Source organism: Balaenoptera borealis (assembly GCF_965194805.1).
Source record: "Balaenoptera borealis genome assembly, chromosome: 3".
NCBI lineage: Eukaryota > Metazoa > Chordata > Mammalia > Artiodactyla > Balaenopteridae > Balaenoptera > Balaenoptera borealis.
The window spans coordinates 148,375,326-148,394,883 of NC_138866.1; the positions used below are offsets into that span (position 1 = coordinate 148,375,326).

A 19,558-nucleotide genomic window follows, 5' to 3' on the forward strand; every position below is an offset into this window, starting at 1 on the left:
GAAGACAGTGAATACAGACAACTCTTTCAAAGAATTTCTCTATAAAGGAGAGAATAGAGAGATGGGGGCAGGAGCTACTGGGGGATGTGGGGTCAAAGAAAGTTCTTTTAAAAGAAGGGAGACAGTACAGAGGCTTGTATGCTGATGGGAATAATATAAGAGAGGAAAAGCTTGATGATGCAGGAGAGGAGGAATGATTGTTGGAGAGATGTCCTTGATGAGGCAAGAGGAGATGAGATGCAATGAGAGTGTCTTTAGATAGGCATGGGGGTAGTTTATCCATAGACAGTAGGGAAGACAGAGGATGTGTACCCAGATACAGGTGCATCCCTCCCTTGTGTGGAGACCTGTCTTATCTTTTCTATAGTATAGTCGGTTCCCTGAGAGCAGAGAGCTGTCTGTCAAGCTCCTATATCTTCATAACCCTTGCTTGGCAGTCAGCACACACCTCATATATATGTATTTAAGGGAATATATGTTAGGAGTCTTTAATTTCTAATAAACATTGCAAATTAATTGGAGTCGGCTTAAGAAACGAAGCAGAATTTTTTGGTAAGACTTAGATGGGCTTCTTATGGAATTGACAAGTAGGAATGTAGCTGTGCCCAGGCAAAGAATGGAGCCAGTATTTGGAAGGATATTGGGACTCTCTCTGTCTTCTTTTTTTAATTTTGGCTGCACTGGGTCTTCGTTGCGGCGTACAGGCTTCTCTCTAGTTGTGGTGTGCAGGCTCAGTTGCCCCGCGGCATGTGGGATCGTAGTTCCCTGAACAGGGATCGAACCCACATCCCCTGCATTGGAAGGTGGATTCTTAACCACTGGACCACCAGAGAAGTCTCTCTCTCCTTTTTCTTATTCTATCCTGAACATCAACTTCATTTTCCATCTCACTGTCGACCAGCTTTGTCTGCTTCTCAGTCCATGTGGCAGAATATGGCTGTACCCCTTCCAAGTTATTTCCAGACACTAGGGTAGACTGTCTCTAGGTTCCAATTCCCAAATACTAGGTCAAAGAATTGGATTAGATAAACTGATTATGTGTTTATTACTGGACAAATCAGCCAAGTGGCCAGGGAGGAAGGGACATGTGACTTTTACAGTTGGAAGCTCTTTGTGAGTAGGGCTGGAAGTCCAGAGAGGAGGGGCTGGGAAAATACCTCAATCAGTTTCACAGTAGTGAATGGATGGGAAGATAGGTGTGGATGGTTGGATGGATGGATGGATGGATGGATGGATGGATGTTTTAGCTGTGTCATCAAATAATACTAACAGCTCAGGAACCTGGAATGAAAGAAGGAGGGGTCTTGGCAGTGGTGTTGATATTGGGTATTGGTGAGAGACCTCCAAGGATAGAGCTGTTACTACTGTTGAGGATGTAGAACAGGCCACTGAAGAAAGGAAGCTTATTATTACCAGCCAAAGCTTTCTGGAAACTCCTTGCTTCCCTTCTTACCAGAAGCTAGGAAGTTTTTCCTCTATATTTGCCTTCCAGCTGCTGAAGGGGAACAGTTTTAGGCTTTGACAGGGCCTAGCTTCTAAAAATAAGCTGAGCCGTATGATAGCCCTCTTCTTCCTATAAGCCCCAGGGCAGGTGGGCCAGTCCAGTCTCTTCAGGTGGTCTGGGGAAACCATGGCATCCTGTTCTCTCCTCCCACTACTTTGGAACTGGTCTCCCTGCAACCCAATCTCCTGCTTCCCTCCTAGGATACCCAGAGCCAGAGGTGACCTGGTACAAGGATGACACAGAGCTGGACCGCTATTGTGGCTTGCCAAAATACGAGATCACTCATCAGGGCAACCGCCACACACTGCAGCTCTACAGGTGAGGGAGAAGGGCCTGTTCTGCTCTCTCTGCCCTGCTGAAGGTCCTATAGCCCCAGTCTGCCCTTAGAAATGGAGTCAGCTGGATGAAGACACCCAGGCAGGATCTGGGGGTGGAGGCGGGGTTCTGCGGCTAAGCTGAGCCACCTGCTGAAGCGTGTCTGTCTGCCAGTGTCTGGGATCTCCTAAGGCCAGGGCGGGAGTATTTCTGACAGCCAGAGAGCTGAGCGCAACCAGAGGGGGTCCTGACCCATAGCAACATTTTCCATGAGGTCAGCTTCCCAAAAAAGCTCCTGTGTCATCCTTACTTCACAAGGGGCTGTGTGGGTCACCTGCTTCTGAAGGGAGCTCTCCTGGGCCCCAAGTCTAATCTGTCCTGGAACAGCATGACCTTGGCCAGCTCCCACCCTCTTGCCAGCCTCAGTTTCCTCAGCTGTAGTGGGGAATTTTGGAGTTGGTGCTATCAGAGGTGGGGCGTGGCACTCGGGGCAGGGCTGGCAGGGGGTGAGGCAGGGCGCTCAACTCTTCGAGGCTCTGGCTGCGGGGATTGGGGGCTCTCACCTCCCATCTCATGCTCCTGCCTCTAGGTGTCGAGAAGAAGATGCCGCCATCTACCAGGCCTCTGCCCAGAATGCCAAGGGAATTGTGTCCTGCTCAGGGGTCTTGGAGGTGGGCACCATGACCGAGTACAAGATCCACCAGCGCTGGTTCGCCAAGCTGAAGCGCAAGGCTGCGGCAAAGATGCGTGAGATCGAGAAGAGCTGGAAGCACGGGAAGGAGGCCGTGGAAGAGGCCGACACCCTGCGCAAGCTCAGCCCCGACCGCTTCCAGCGGAAGCGGCGGCTGAGTGGGGCCGAGGTGCCAGTCCCCTCGGCCCCCACCCGGGAGGTTGAGAACGGGACACCGGTGGCTTGGCAGGAGGGAGAGACGGAGCCTGGTCAGCACCCAGGTTTGGGCCTGATCAACAGTTTTGCTTCCGGAGAGGTGACCACCAACGGGGAGGCTGCCCCTGAGAACGGGGAGGCTGGGGAGCATGGCCTGTTGACATACATCTGTAAGGCCATGGAGCTGGGGCCTCAGAGAGCCCCCAAAAAGGAGTCTGGGGCCAAGAAGAAAAAGAAAGATGAGGAACCTAAGCGAGGTGTGCGAAAGCCAGAGGTAGAGAGGGCAGCTCGAAGCCACCGTTCCTCTGAAAACTGTGTCCCCAGTTCAGACAAACCTGACTCCTGTAGGACACAGGGGCCCAGGGACAAGGAGCAGGTTCAGACCCGGCCCAGAGGCAGGGCCGTCCAGGGGCCTGGGTCCTCTGGAGCAGATGGCACCAGGAAGCCAGCCTCTGCTGTGGGTACTCAAGACCAGGCCCAGAAGGCCCCTGTCCCAGGCCCAGACCAGGAAGTGTATTTCTCCCTGAAGGACATGTATCCGGAGAGCACCCAGGCAGACAAGCCTCAGGGGGAGGAGGGGGCCCAGACCCCCAGTGGCAGGACACCTGGAGAGATGCCCTCAGGGAAGGTATCCAGCAAAGCCAGAGGTGAGAGGGAGCCTGCCGTCCCTGGCCAGCCCACGCCCTCAGCCCCCCAGCAGACTAGGCCCTTCAACAGGAAGAGATTTGCTCCTCCGAAGCCCAAAGGGGAGCCCACCGCCAGCTGCAAGCCTGATTCTTCCCCAAGTCGAGATCCAGAACCTGGGGCTCAGAGCTCAGGGAAGGCCCCGCCTCAGGCCTCTGCCCAAGTGCCCACACCCCCCGCCCGGCGGAGACACAGCCCCCAGGATAGCCCGCTGCAGGGGCAAGCAGGCCACGGGACTCCAGGAAAGGTAAGTGTGGGTGTTGGGTGGCTGGAGGCCACTCGGGAGAGATGACCTCATGGAAACTGTTGCTGCAACAGCTCGGCAGCCAGTGAGCAGTGGGGTATTTATAGCAGGGGGTGGGGTGAGGTGGAGTGCTGGCCAGGAGCAGGGGACCACAGGCCTGGGCCTCGCCCCAGGCAGTCCGCAGATGCCAGGCGTGTGGGCAGCACAGCCTGACTGTGACCATCTCCTCTGACAACATGCAAGTTCACTTCCAAGGGGACTGTGTCGCAGAGGGGGGTGGAGGAAGAGGATGTTCTTTGGGGAGGAAAGAGAATGGGGAGGCTGAGGAGTGGTCTGTAGTGTGCAGTGGGTCTTGACCTGGATGCTTATTAGAAGATTTAAAAAATACCCACTGTCCAGAAAATTCTGACTTGATCTGGGGTTTTATCCAAGATTTCGGAGTCAGGTATACCTATGTGCAAATCTGACTATCCTTAACATTGTGTAATCTTGGGCAAGTCATAAAACCTTAATAAAAACAGTGCCTACTTCATAGAGCTGCTGTGAGAATCAGAGTGCTTGGCCCAGGGCTCGGTGCATGCTAAGAACGAAATAAACGGCAATAGGTCTGAGACATTACTGTGGTGGGAGGTAGAGGCAAACTGTTTTCCCTGAGAACAGGAGTGCTGGCGTTCTTCTAGGGATCAGGTAGCCAACAGAGGACAGAGGTTTTGTGTGGAGACGGGGGTGGGGGGGGAGCGTGGGGCATCCAGGTGGCAGCATTAAGGAGTTTGATGGGGGGAGGGGGCAGGGGAAGAGGGAAGAGAGGAGCGGGATTGAGAGGATTAACAGAAGGGAAACAGTTTATCCCGTTTGGTCAGTGTTTCATGTTTCAGGGGCAGAGGGCAGGCAGTATTTCACAGGAGTTTAGAGAGAAGGAGTGTTTTATAGCGGGGCAGAAAGAAAAAGTGTATCAAGACTGGGGGTGGGTTGGATAAAATAGATGGGATATACTTATACTAAGAAATGATTGGTTGTTTGTCTGAAATTCAAATTTAACTGGGTGTCCTGTATTTCTCTTTGCTAAATCTGGCAACCCCAAGTGGAGACAGCATTTTGGCGGGAACTAAGATGAAATTGTTTCTTGGGGCAGAGGAAGCAGGAGCATGGGTCCCAGGAGACAGGAGGAGCAGCTGAAAGCAGTGTTTCACAGGGGTCAAGGCAGAAGACAGACGGCTTCTTGGAACAGTGAAGGGAAACATGAGGGACAAGCTGCTGCAGTACCTCCTGGAGGGCAGCGGGAAAAGGATGCTTCGTGGAGAACAGGGAGGGGCTGCTTTTCCCACAGAGAGAACTTTCATGGGGGCAGGAGGGAGAGACCAGTTTCAAGGGTGGCCAGGGGAGATGGTTTTATTTCAGTGTGTGCTGAGGGTGCTGGGGTTAGTCTGTGGGGACGGTAGTTCAGAGGTCTTTGGAGTGGGGTGAACCTCAAACCAGACTCTCTGAATCTGTTCATGACTCTCAGCCCCTCACGCCTGGTCTCAGGAGATTTCAGCAGCGGGAGTGGTGAGTTCCTAGGAGCCCAGATGGGGCCGCTCCACATGCCTGACAGCCCACAGGCTGGAGAGCAGGGCATATGGTAGGGATGGCCCTCATGGGCCCCTAGGGAGCACATTTGGGAAGAGATCAGGCTGGCGGCCAAGTCTGTGAGTGAATCTGGCTTCTCTGCCCACAGCGGCGGGGAAATACCACAGCCAGAATGGCTGCATCCTCCTGGCAAGGCCCTCCTTGCCTCTCGCAAGTGGGACGAATGGGCTGGGGCACTGCAGGCACAGGAGAGGCTGTCTGTAGAGGTTCTGCTGTTCCCGCAAAGAGCTTGTGTGGCTTTTTTTTTTAGTACTTAAAAAAATTGTGAAATGTATCATACATGTGAAAAATGCATTTAACAGCTATATGTATTTTTGAAGCTGTTGCTTTTTAGTAGCTGAATTTGATTGGTTTTTCATATTCTCATTCTACCAAATCTTTTAAAAAAAATCTTATTTTTTGATTATGAAAGAAACACATGGCCGTAGTAAAAAATATGGGGGAAAATTCTAAAAACTGAAAGGAAAAAGTAGAAATTCACCTATAATTCTACCATCCAAAGACATCTTGATATATCTACCAATCTTTCTGTGTATGTATTTTATTATTTTAAAATTTGATTTGCATTGTTATTCTGATTCAGTTTTATATTCTGCTTTCGTTACTTCTCATTATTTCATGAGCAGTTTTTCATGGTTCCTAAAAATTATCTGAAAAACTTCATTTTTAGTGGTTATGTAAGATGCCACAATATGCATATTTTAAACATTTCTTCAATAGTGTTTATGCTTTTCTTCCTTATTCCAAGGTTAGTTAAATATATATCTGTATTTTTATAATTTTTGTTGTTTGAATTCCTTCATTTGACTTTTAAAGTAATCTGGAATTGATTTGGGTGTATAGCATAGTATCAGTCTCTAGCTCAATTTTTGGTTAATAAGTAATTTCCCCCAAATTTAACCTTTTCCTATTAGTTTGTGATTCTTTCTTTATACACTAATTTTATACCCACTAAAGCCTATTTTAGTTCCCATATATACATCTATCATAATCCATTAATCTGTTTGTTGATTCTTACAACAGGATGATCTCATTTTTTTTTTTAATTTAATTAATTTATTTATTTATGGCTGTGTTGGGTCTTCGTTTCTGTGCGAGGGCTCTCTCTAGTTGCGGCAAGCGGGGGCCACTCTTAATCGCGGTGCGCGGGCCTCTCACTATCGCGGCCTCTCCTGTTGCGGAGCACAGGCTCCAGACGCGCAGGCTCAGTAATTGTGGCTCACGGGCCTAGCTGCTCCGCGGCATGTGGGATCTTCCCAGACCAGGGCTCGAACCCGTGTCCCCTGCATTGGCAGGCAGATTCTCAACCACTGCGCCATCAGGGAAGCTCCAGGATGATCTCATTTTAATTGTTGTAGCTTTCATTTCTGGCAGAGCAACCCTCTTATACTTCTTTTAAACATGTTTTAGCTATTCTCTCTTGTTTATTCCTCTAGGAAAACTTTAGAATCATTGTTTGAATTTTTCCAAACTCCCAGATAACACTGTTTTTTACCTTGTATCCTTATATTCACCATTTAAAAAAACTACATTTTCAAAAAAGTGATGAATTATTTTTAACAAGATCAAAAGCATATTAAATCCTTTCATGGAAGACTAGTCAGATTTGAATTTTGAATGGTCTTTTAGTAAAATTTGTTAGGTTTATATTTTTAAACAGCTTGATCGAGGTATAATTTATACACCAATAATAGTCACCTATTTAAAATGTACAGTCCAATGTACACAATTCACAGTTGTACAGCCATTACCACAATTCGGTTTTAAAACATTTCCATCACCCTGAAAAGATCCTTGTTCCTTTTTTGCAGTTAATCCTTGTTCCCACCACCACGACCAGGCAACCACTAATCTGCTTTCTGTCTCTATACCATTGGTATTTTGATTGAGACTGCATTAAGTATCTTTACATATAAGAATTAATTTGGAAATATCAATATCTTAATATTTAGCTTTCTCATCCAGGAGCATGGTATTTGTTTCTATCATTCAAGCCTTCTTTCTTCTTTCTTTTTTTATTTTTAAATTAAAAAAAATGTTTGGCCACACCGCGCAGCTTGCGGGATCTTAGTTCCCTGACCAGGGATTGAACCCAGGCCCTTGGCGATGAAAGCGCAGAGTCCTAACCACTGGACATTCCCTCTTATTTCTTTTTAAGCTCTGTTTTCTCCATATGGGTCCAGCATGCCTCTTGTTAGCGTTAGATATTTTAAAGGCCTCTGCTTCTGGGATATGCTGCTGCTGCTTCCCTACGCTGTCTTGATTTCCTTTCCTGGAAATAAGGGGTATCTCTGACAGCTCAAGTTAGGCTTTCATCTTGGATATGGATGAGGAGCAGATGCTAAAACTGTGGCCTCTTGGGTTGTTAAGAGTGTCCAGAGACCGTCTCCTTGAGCCCAGCCATGCTATTCAGGGAGCTCTTTCTCTGGGCAGAAGCAATCTTGCCTAAGGTACTTGGTGAATGGGAACTGGCCTTCAGTGTCCTCAAAGGCTGCTTTTTAGTGCCCTAACCTGAGATCTTCTCTGAGACTGGCTCACATCTCTGGAGCTGAGGTACAGGAGCGTGGGGATATGGTGGAATGCCCCATCTGCCCAAATCCTCAGAGTGGGTGGTATAGACATGAGAGGGCTCTGCTGAACGCCTTGAGACCTCACAGGTCTTTACATCCTGTACGTCCTGGTCCTGAGGATGATCATCTCAATATGTGGAAACTCCCCTTGCATAATTAGGGTGCTTTGGTTTTCAGAGACTATGTGAATATAAGTATTTTCTGAGAGCTGTTGAAGGGAGGGGGGCTTGAGGAGAGACATGATCATTGCCTTAAGAAATTATCTAACGAATCCAGGGGATTAGACTTGCACCAAACCATAAGCGCAAAGAGGCTGTGGTGAATGTTATTGCAGTAGGTTTCTAGGGTCGGAGAGTGGGGTGGTCTGCAGTCACGAGAGAAGGCATCTGGGAAGAGGCTGGTTGGCAGCATGTATAGATAGGTTTATTACTGTAAATACCATAGTAGAAAAACATCAAATATAATTTTTTAATATAAAAGAATGCCCATAATATCCCCAGATAAAAAGAAATTAGATAGGTTAAAGAGAGGAAGGAAGACATTCTGGGAAGGACAAATAGCATGAAGCAAGGGTAAGGTGGTAGGTAGGAATGCACACCTGCCTGTCCTAATCTTTTTTAAATTTTTTTAAAAAGTTTCTTTAAAAAAAATTTTTTTTTTTTTTTCCCATACCGCACAGCACATGGGATCTTAGTTCCCTGACCAGGGATCAAACCCATGCCCCCTGCATTGGAAGCACAGAGTCTCAACCACTAGACCACCAGGGAAGTGCCCTGCCTATCCTAACCTTAATGCCTAGATGCATTTAAAGCCTCTCAACACTTTTTCTTCTCTTCTGTGTCTTGTGTTCTGCTTTGGTTTGTTTAGCACTAACTGTAACATCATCCAGTCTTGGGAGTGAGACAGAAAGGGGAGAGAACTAACATTTTTTGAATATCAACTTCCAGTAATGCTGGGCTAGATAATTCCAACCAACTTTCCTACTGAGGGCAACTAATAAAGCTGAGCAAAATATAATAATGTCTGCTTGAAGGCACTGGAGAGCTAACAAAGGGAAGAATCACTTGCCCAGGATCTGGGAGGAGATGGAAATCCAGAATGGTGAGCTCAGCATTTGGCATAGCTTTTGTCCTGGGGTTGTTTGCCACTCCAGAAGGGGAGAATGAGAGACTCAGCAGTGTTGTAGACAGCCTCAAGGGACTTGGGAGACCAGAATTGGAGCCCATGGTCTCAAGAGTGGTAGCCCTGGCAAACCCCCTGGTCTTTGGGTTGGGAACCCTGAAGGTTTGCACCATAGGATTAAGGGAACCAGAGCAAATTACCCTCACGGGGATTGAGGCTTAACTCTGAGTTACCTGGGTGACCAAGAAATATCTCAGTCCTTGAAATCAGATTAAGGTGGTTCAAGATACCTTGCTCCCAAGCATTTGGAGGATGATAACATCATCTTAAGCCTCAAATTATTTTTGAAAAATGTTTCAAATGTAATATTCAGCACCTAAATGAAGATAAGCAGGCACACAAAGAGAGGAAAACATGAAAAAGGGGACTTCCCCGGCAGTCCAGTGGTTAGGACTCAGCACTTTCACTGCTGTGGCCCTGGGTTCAATCCGTGGTTGGAGCACTAAGATCCTGCAAGCTGCGCAGTGTGGCAAAAAAAAAAAAAAAAGAAAAAAGAAACATGAAAAAGAACTAGCAAAACCAGCAGACAATATATTCCAACTTTTGGAATTATCAGACATGAACTATAAAACTAAAACTATACATTCTATATTCAAGAAGATAAAAAGGCAAGATTGAAGATTTCAGCAGAGAACTAGAAACTATAAAAAGTGGCAAAGACTTTAAAATGAACCAACTAGAAATCCAGAACTAGAAAATACAGTAACGAATGTTAAATTAGTTATCGCGGTTATGATAGTTCCAGTTCTGGATAAGATGGAGTAAACACCATCCACCCTGTATCTTCCACTGAATGCAACTAAAAACTTGGGCCAAATGCATGGTGCAGCTACTTGATGACTTTGATAAGCAAATAGTAGCAGACAGACTGAGGAATAAGACCAGAATTAAGTACCACTGATTCAGCAGTATTTACCCTTAAAAAAATCTAGTATTCCCTGGCCTGGTCTTAATGCAATCAGAAACTCAGAAATAAGCATCAGGATGAACAGAGAGAGCTTTAGGAGAAGCCCTTTTGAACAGGCTTGAGGAATAGGAGAGGAATCTCCTGGTAGTGACAGTAGCAGAGGCCACAGGGGTCTAAAACTTTGAGGGAGGACTGGAAAAGGGAATCCTAAGGACCCCAAAAGTAAAGGGTAGATCATGCACAGGAAGAAGTTTGGGAAAGTGACTTTATAAGCTGTTTATAAATTCCTGGGCTTATTCTCAAGCTGTTCATGCATGGATCTGGTTCTGAACATTGTATCAAAAGGAACTAAGAGACCATCATCCAAGTCCCAGACTGGCCACTGGGTGGCACACACACAGGACAGATCTGAATAGCACTGCAAAGACTTTGAAAATGGACCTGACATTGAAACTACAACCTCAGAATGTTGAATGGAACTTGCAGCCTGAACACAACCAAGTAGATTGTCTGCTCAGACAAAAATATTAACATTCTCTATAGGATTTATACAAGAAACCAGAATCTCATAATATTCAAAATGTGCCAGATATAATAAGTATTATTTGGCATATGGGAAAATCTCAACTTGCATGGGAAAAGGCAGTTAAAGAATGCCAATGTCAAGATGGCAGATATGTTGGAATTATCTGACTTTAAAGCAGTGACAAAAAGTAAGGTTGAACACTCTGGAAATAAGTGGAAAGATAGAAAGTCTTGGCAAAGAAATACAAGATATAAAGAACAAATTGTTCATTTCAGAACTGAAAAATAAAATAATTGAAATAAAAAAGACTTGCTTGTTGGGCACAACAGCAGAATGAGGACAATAGGGAAAAAGTCAGTGCACTTTGAAGATAGGTCAATCAAAAGTATTCAATCTGAATAACAGAGAGAAAAAGACATGAACAGAGCTTCAAGGATCTGTGGTGCAATATCAGAATGTCTAACATTCATGTCATTGGATACCCAGAAGGAGAGAAGAGAGTGTGGTGCAGAGAAAATATATGAAGAAATAATGGCTGAAAACTTCCCAAATTTGGCAAAAAAACCCCCACAAACTTACAGATCAAGAAGTTCAGCAAACCGCAAATAAGTAACGCCCACAGAATTCCATGCCAGGGAACAGCATAGTCAAATTGCTGAGAACTGAAGACAACAACAACAATAAAATCTTGAAAGTAGTCAGAGAAAAAACGACGCACTATTTATAGGGGAACAGTAACTCGAATGACTGCAGATTTCTCATCAGAAACAATGGAGGTTAAAAAAGGAAGTGAAATAATATTTTTTAACTGCTGAAAGAAAATATTTTTCAATCTATAATTCTACATTCAGCAAACATATCTTTTAGTGTTGAAGGTGAAATAAAGACATTCCAAGATAAAGGGAAACTAAGAGAATGCATTGCTAGCAAACCTGTTCTAAAAGAATTGCTAAAGTAAATTTTTCAGACAAAGGGAAATGATACAAGGAATCTTGTAAATACCTGGGTAAACATAATAGATTATTCTTCTCTTCTTGAATTCTTTAAAAAATGTTTGAAGGTAAAACGTACAGATTATAACATTGTCTGCTAAAGTTTTTAATGTATGTAAATGTAACATATAAAGAGGGAGAGGGTAAAGGGACCTATGTGGTGGTAAGATTACTACATTTCACTTGCAGTGGTAAGATGTTGACTCTAAGTAGACTGTGGGAAGTTAAGTGTATGTATTGTAAGCCCTAGAACAATAATTAAAATACAAAGAAATATAGTAAACATCACAATATGTAAATTAAAGTGGAATACTAAAAACTTTCAAATAATCTACAAGAAAACTGGAAAGGGGAAACAGGAAGAAATAACAGAGGGAACAAATAGAAAACAAATAATAAAATAATTGATGTAAGTTCAAACGTATAAATAATTATATTAAATATAAGTGGTCTAAACACATGAAGTAAAAGAGATTGTGAGACTGGATCAAAAAAAATTCCCAACTCTATGCTTTTTAAAAGAAATTGACTTCAATTCCAATGATATAGGTAGGTTAAAAGTAAAATAATAGAAAATATATACAATGCAAACACTAATCAACTGAAAACTGGACTGACCATATTAATATCAGACAAAGCAGACTTCAGAGCAAAGAAAATTACCAGGGAAAAATAGTGAAGTACATAATGATAAAAGAATCAATTCAAGAAAATGAAAATGAGTTTGCCCCTAACAACAGAGCTTCAAAATACATGAAGAAAAACTGGCAGAACTGAAAGGAGAAATAGACAAATCAATAATTATAGTTGGAGACTTTAACACGCCTCTCAATAACCAATTGAACTAGTAAACAGAAAATCAGTAAGAATAGAAAAGAACTGAATAGCTTTATCAACTAACTGGATCTAATAGACACATAGCATACTCCACATAACAACAGCAGAATACTTATTTGTTTCAAGTGCATATAAAACATTCACTAGAATAGATCATATCCTGGGTCATAAACAAACCTTAACAAATATAAAATATTTGAAATAATACAAAGTATGTTCTCTGACAAAAATGAAATTAAACTAGAAATCAGTGACAGAGGATAATAGGAAAATCTCCAAACACTTTTAAATTAAATATCACACTTTTATGGGTCAGAGAGGAAGGTCTTAAGGTCAATTGGGAAATATTTTGAACTGAATGAAAGTGAAAGTACAACATATCAAAATTTTAGATGCTGCTAAATCAGTGTCTTGAGGAAAATTTATAGCATTAAATATTTATACTAGAAAAGAAGGTCTGAAATCAATACTCTAAGCTCTCATATTGAGAAACTAGAAAAGGAAGAACAAAACTAACCCAAAGCAAGCAGAAGGAAGGGAAAAATAATAAAGAAAAGAGCAAAAAATGAAATTGAAAACAGAAAAACTATGGAAAAAAATTAAACCAAAATCTTGCTATTTGAAAAGATCAATAATATTGATAAGCCTCTAGCAAGACTCACAAAGAAAAAAAAATAAGAGAAGACACAAATTACCTGTATTCAGAACAAAAGAGGAGCTTGATTGTGGTGATCATTTCACAGTATATAGATATATCAAAACACCAAGTTGTACACTTTAAATGTATACTGTTTTGTCAATTATACCTCAATAAAGCTCTTTAAAAAAAATAAATGAAAGGAGATATCACTAGTGACCCTGCAAGCATTAAAAGGATAATAAAGGACTATTATGAAAAAAAATGCACTCACAAGTTCAACAACTTAGATGAAATAGAACAATTCTTAAAAAAAAAAAACTACCAAAACTCATGTAAAAATGAAACAAGATAATTTGAATAATGCTATGACTGTTAAGGAAATTGAATTTGTAGTTTTAAATCTCCTCCCCAAAATCTTTAGGGCCACATGGTTTCACTGGAAAATTATACCAAACATTTAAAGATGATGAAGCCTCAGTATGAGCCCTGGGTCTGGGTTTCATCAAGGAAGTAGATTCCAGGTCCTTGACAATGCCCTGCTCCATCCCTGTTAAGCCCCTGACTTTGTATCCTGCTTCCCCAAACCAGCACTCTCTCCTCTTAGGGTGTCACAAGCCATAGTACTTGCCATTCAGTGGTTCATTCCTGTGAACCTCCTATGTGCCTCCGTCTGTGAAGGATGCAAAGGGATTCAGACTGGTTCCTTAATCTCAAAAATTTTACAGAGAAGACAGAAAGACAGGATGGCAAATTAAAACTGCTAATGTTCTTTGTAATGAAAAAGCCCACAGAGAACCAGATAGGTTCACCCCAGCTCACACAGTTTTTTATTTTTAAGAAATACATGACATTCCTCCTCACTTCTCCATACAGTTCCAGATGCAGACACACACCCCCGCCCCCCATAGTGTTTAGAGAGGTCAGTCTTTATAGTTATTGCACACCAAGTCTAACCCTGGGCCTGTGCTGGGCCCTCTTTGAAAGGGAAGAGTTCACAGATTAGCAGGTGATATATGCATAACTGCCACAGAGAATGAGGGTATAATAATAGAATTAGGTACATTTGCCATGGATACATAGGATAAGAAGACACTTACGTTTTTTTGGGGTGGAGAAGGGAACTCAGAAATCTTCTAAAATGAGAAGAAACCTGAGTGAGGTCTTCAGGGAAAGGAAGGAATTCTCCAGGTGAGCAATGAGAAGGCTGAGAATGTCCAGCAGAGAAAAAACAAAGTGGTTATAAAATAGCACAGTAATCAGCATGGTACGTTAGTGTTGTGGGATGGAGTGACCCAAGAGATGAGCCTGGAGAGACAGACCTGGGTCCCCTGCTGAAGGACAGGCCTCACTGATCACACAAGGGTCTATTTACTTACTCATTTTCATTCTTAATTGGATTTTGTTAAATATGTGTCATAGGCACATGGTATAAAATCCAAAAAGTATAAAAAGTATTTAGAGAATATTAAATCTTCACCCTTTCCCTACCGCCACCACCCCGTCCCTCTTCCTGAAATAAGTTGCCATAACTGGTATCTTGGGCATCCTTCCAGAGCTATCTTCTGTACATTTACAAATATGTGTCTCTGTATTTTCCACATAAAGGTGGCATATGATACTTTCTGTCCTATACCTTGCTTTTTTATTTGGGTATTTATTTTATTTATTTGGGGTGTGGATGTACCATAATTCATTGGATCAATCCTGTATTGATGTAATTTAGGTAATTTCTAGTCTTTTGCTATTATAAACTATGCTGCAATGAGTATCCTTGTATATATGTCAATTTGCACATGAAAGTATATCTATAGGCTAAATTCCCAGGAGTGGAACTGTTGGGCCAAAGAATATAAGTATTTTTAGTTTTACTAGATAATGCCAAATTACTATCCATAGAGGCTGCGCTGATGCCTGTTTCCCCATACCCTGCCGGGCAGGGAGTATTCTTAAACTTTTTGCTCTTTTAGGCTAGGACTTTTAGGCTTTAGCCTGTAAGTGATGATAAGCTGCTGAGAGGCTTTTAAGGAGGGGAGTGTCACAATCAGATTTATTTTTTATTTTTTTATTTTTGTATTATTATTTTTAATTTATTTATTTTTGGCTGCGTTGGGTCTTTGTTGCGGCACGCAGGCTTTCTCTAGTTGCAGTGAGTGGGTGCTACTCTTTGTCGCGGTGCATGGGCTTCTCATTGTGGTAGCTTCTCTTGTGGAGCTGGGGCTCTAGGCGCGCAGGCTTCAGTAGTTGTGGCACGCAGGCTCAGTAGTTGTGGCGCATGGGCTTAGTTGCTCCGTGGCATGTGGGATCTTCCCGGGCCAGGGCTCGAACCCGTGTCCCCTGCATTGGCAGGCAGATTCTTGACCACTGCACCACCAGGGAAGCCCAGCTCCAAGGTGTTTTTGTCTGTTCGTGTCTTACTGGTTCTCAGAGAAGTTGGAGGAGCGTTTTTACTAACATTCTTCGGTCAGTCAGACTTACATTTGATGGCTCCTGTTATTCACCAAACTCTTCTATTTTTTTCGTATTCATACCATTCATTCAGAATTCCATATGCAGTAAAGTAACTTTAAGTTCTATACTTAATTTAAATATAATTTAATTAAATACATATTAAGGTCTCATACGTTCTGTTTGCTTTGGTTTTGTGTGTGGTTCTTCTGATACTTAGAAATATTTGTACGTAGTAATTTATAATTTAAATTTTATGTAATATCATCCATAATTTTATCTGTTTAGTCAGTGTGTTTTACTTTTTTATGATGAGCAGTGATCGTGTTTCCACTTCCTCCCTACCTTTTTTCCCTTTCATTTTCTATCTCCTATTATCCCAAAGTTTTATTTCTAAGTGACTATCTTTGTATAGTTGAATATGCTGTATTTCTGTTACCTGGGTTTTCAGCTTTGAGTCATGCCTTTGATTCCTGGCTTGTATAAGTGATACAATTAAGGCACTTAACTCCACTTGTCATCTTCTTCCCCTTTCCCCTTCTGTGCTAGTTGTATCGTTTCTGCATTGTCAGGGCATAAACACTGACATTCTGATCTGCCACTCTAAACATTTTTGGTTTTAGTCTTGGTTCTATGGTTAAATATATGTTCAGTGTTCACCATCAATTCTTTTGCTGTGGTTTCCCCAGTCATCTTTTGGTTGACCAAAGTTTGTTCTCCAGTAGTTTCCTCGAGGGCCATGGAACACTATTCCTTAAGTTCTTGTATGTTCAAAATCTATTTTCTTAGCAATTTTCGTGTATTTTTGCTCATGTTTTTTGAGATCTGCCTCTGGTAGGCTGCTCCACTGTTCTTTTCCTGACTGTTGGACGTCTCCCTTGTATGTCTTCTGCTTGATTTCCACCCAGTCCTCCGTGATCCTACAGCTCTTGCAACCTCCCAGAGTTTCATCTATCTGCTTTTGGCAATCCTTACCCATTTTTTTTTTTTTTTTTTGAGACTGTAGGTTTTATTAGCCTCCATTTCCACTAACAATGGAATTTGCTTTGTTTTTTCTTGTTTACTTAGTTGGTTTTGATTATATCCAACAGGAAAAGAGGCAATTTACTGTTTTATGCCAGTATGTTTAGATAGAAGGTCCTTTAATTATATTTAAATGTGTGACCATATAGTATAACAACAAAGAACATGAGATTTGAAGCTAGACACACCTGGCTTCTAAACTAAACTCTACCGCTTACTATCTGATAATGGACAAACCATATTCCTTCTTTGACCATCAGTGTTCTTATCTCTAAAATAGAGATGATTCTTGCAACTATTTGATATTGTTGTGAGGAGTGAGGTAATACATATGTGATAAATAGGGGCCTAGCATAGTGTTTTGCAAATAGCGGGTGTTCAGAAGGGTAACGTTATAATGTTTCATGGATCTCCTGGCACAGGTGTCATTCATAATGACTTTAACCCTCTCTGGATGGCATTGTGTAATTACCACTCACTCAGCATTAATAACGATGCTGTCCCTGATGCTGTCAAGGAGACCCTTTGGCACTCTCCCACTTCACCCCTAATTCTATCCAGGGCAGTTAGTGCCACAAGAGAGGGACAGATTGACTGCTCGGAAGCCCCGGGGAGAGGACACTCTCCTCCGAATGGCAGGGTTGAGGGGTGGGGTAGCACGTGATCAGGGGCTGTCAGGAGAGGCAAAATTTCTTCAGGGAGAGATGGGGAGGGCCAGAGCTAGACCTGGATTCTGGGTATTCCCTGGTCTAGATTCTGGGATCAGGGATTGGGTGGGTGGGCTTGGGACTCTGTCACCCCTAGCAGGCCTGAGAAACCAGGTGGCACCGGCCTGAGAAACCAGGTGGCAGGATTCTCATCATGGCAGTTCCGGATGAGGTCAGAGGAGGCTGGGATATTGGATTGGAAAGAGATCCTAAGGCACGTGTAGTTAAGTTCTTGCTTCTGTCTGTGTGTTCTCAGGTCCAGGAGTCCCAGGCAACCATGGCTCCTACCACATTGGCCAGCAGCAGCTCTGATACAGTCTCTGCTGGTTGCAGCACCTCCAGAAGTCAGGACATCATTGAGCCCATGGACACAGAAACCCAGGAGGACAGGAGAGCATCTTCTGATCAGAACATTGGAGGCAAGAAGAATACAGAGGTGGATAGGAAGATGCAGGTGGATGGGAGGACGCAGGGAGACGGAACACAAACCACCCAGAGGACACAGGCAAATAGGAAGACACAGGTGGATGTTGTGACACAAGAAAGTGAGAGGTCAGAGTCAGGCAGGAATTCCCAGGAGGACGTGATGGCACGAGGAGAGGTGGGGACCCAGGCAGATGAGAGGACACAGGCAGACAGAAGGGTGCAGGAAGACAAGGGGGCATGGTCAGAGGGGAGCATTCCCACAGCCATGAAATGTTGGTCAGAGAAGGCGCCCATGACCGGTATCAGCCCACAGTCCAGGGCCCCCAAACGCCCACCTTCAGAGGATCCTAGGTCCCCTCAGATTATTGAATGCTTTGAACAGACCCCAGAAGAGTTCTCCGTCCCAGACAAACCTGACTTTATGCTCAGATCTGACGAGGCAGCAGGAACAGCCTCCGGGAACCGTGAGGAAACTGTGCCAGGTCCCCTGGTGGGGGGCCTCACGCGCAAGGCACAGCTGCCTCCTGAGGGCAGTTTGGAGCAGGTGGGAGGAGAGAGATGTCGAGGGCCAGAGCAGTCGGGTCCAGTTAAGGACAAGCCCGAGGAGGGCCTGTCCCAGGGCCCCAAGCAGGAACAGCCAGGAGAAGTGCCGCCTGTGGATCTGGGTGGCTGTCCTCCAGCGGGCCTGAGCCCCCAGGTGCCCACTCTGCCCTCTCTTCCTGGGGCTGGCCTGACTGATAACTCACAGCAGCGGCTGCCCAGCACCCCGGCTTCTCAGCACATGAACACAGCTGCCTTCCTACCCTCTGGGGACCAGGCCTCGCTGAGTTCTGCCCCCCCACTGCACCTGGGGCCGGGCACCCCCAGCCGGAGTCACCCGCCAGGAACCAGGGCAGCAGACGCTGAGGGGGCCTGCGCCAAGGTGCCCGGTGTGGAAGGGAGGACTTCAGGCTCCCGGACCTGTGACCCTGGCCTCATAGACTCCCTGAAGAGCTACTTGCTCCTGCTGCTGAAGCTGTCCAGCTCAGAGACGAGTGGCAGGGGCCCTGGGGCCCAGGGGGAAGCTGCCGCTGGGGATCAGGCACCCTCACCCTATCTGGCCCCCACCGTGGAAGTGGCCGGTCTGAGTCCCCGGACGTCACGGCGCATCCTGGAGCATGTGGAGAACAACCATTTGGTGCAGAGCGCGCAGACCCTGCTGCTGAGCCCCTGTACCTCCCGCCGCCTCACCGGCCTCCTGGACCGCGAGGTGCAGGTTGGCCGTCAGGCCCTGGCTGCTGCCCGGTGCCCTGGCCCCAGCCCCCTCTCTATCCCTGCCATCGTGGTAGGTGAGGAGGAAGGCCCTGGGCTGACCTCAGGAGGATCCAGTGAGGGTGAGGGAGAGGTTTCTCTTGAGGGGCCTGGCCTCCTGCCGACCTCCCAGGAGAGCGGCATGGGTGGGGCGCTGGTGGGGGTGGGTGGGCAGGCAGCCCCTGGGCAGGGACTGCTGTCAGCAGAGAGCGGAGCCCAGGAACCCTTCCGAGAGGAGGAGATCCCAGGGGAAGCTCTGACAGATCTCCCCGCAGCTACGCCCGAGGAACTGGCTCTGGGGGCCCGGAGGAAGAGGTTTCTCCCTAAGGTCAGAGCAGCAGGAGACGGGGAGCCAACCAAGCCCGAAGAAAGGGAGAGCCCCTCGGGTTCCCCCCGGGGGCCCCGGAAGGGTCTTGCACCTGGGCCCCCGGGGAGTCCAGGGCGGGAGAAACGCTCCCCTACTCAGGGCAGAAAGGCAGGCATGCTGGAGGTGCCGCGGGCAGAGGAGGGGACGGCAGCAGGAACCCTGGGCTCCAGCCCCAGAGCCAGCGACCTGGAAGCAGAGCTGGCCCTGGAGGAAGGCAAGCAGGGCACTCCGGCCAAGCCAAGGAGAGCCAAAGACCTGCTAAAAGGTGAGCGACAGGTACGGCTTCACAGGAGCGGGCTGCCCGCAACAGGGCCCTGCTGGGGTAACCCTGCCTGCTAGAGGTTTAGCGTACCTCTGTAAAGGGTATTCTTACGTAATAATCCCACA

The 19,558-nt window shown here is 45.3% G+C and overlaps 1 protein-coding gene across 3 annotated transcripts in view; it reads left to right on the forward strand.

The window, feature by feature from the left end:
• ALPK3 (alpha kinase 3) overlaps positions 1 to 19,558 on the forward strand; it is a 47,455-nt gene that overhangs the window by 17,687 nt on the left and 10,210 nt on the right. For all 3 annotated transcript variants that reach the window (XM_082388246.1, XM_082388248.1, XM_082388247.1), the window contains 3 exons: positions 1,705 to 1,822; positions 2,409 to 3,636; positions 17,345 to 19,436. In XM_082388246.1, coding sequence (XP_082244372.1) covers positions 1,705 to 1,822; positions 2,409 to 3,636; positions 17,345 to 19,436 — 3,438 coding nt within the window. The remainder of the gene's footprint in view (positions 1 to 1,704; positions 1,823 to 2,408; positions 3,637 to 17,344; positions 19,437 to 19,558) is intronic.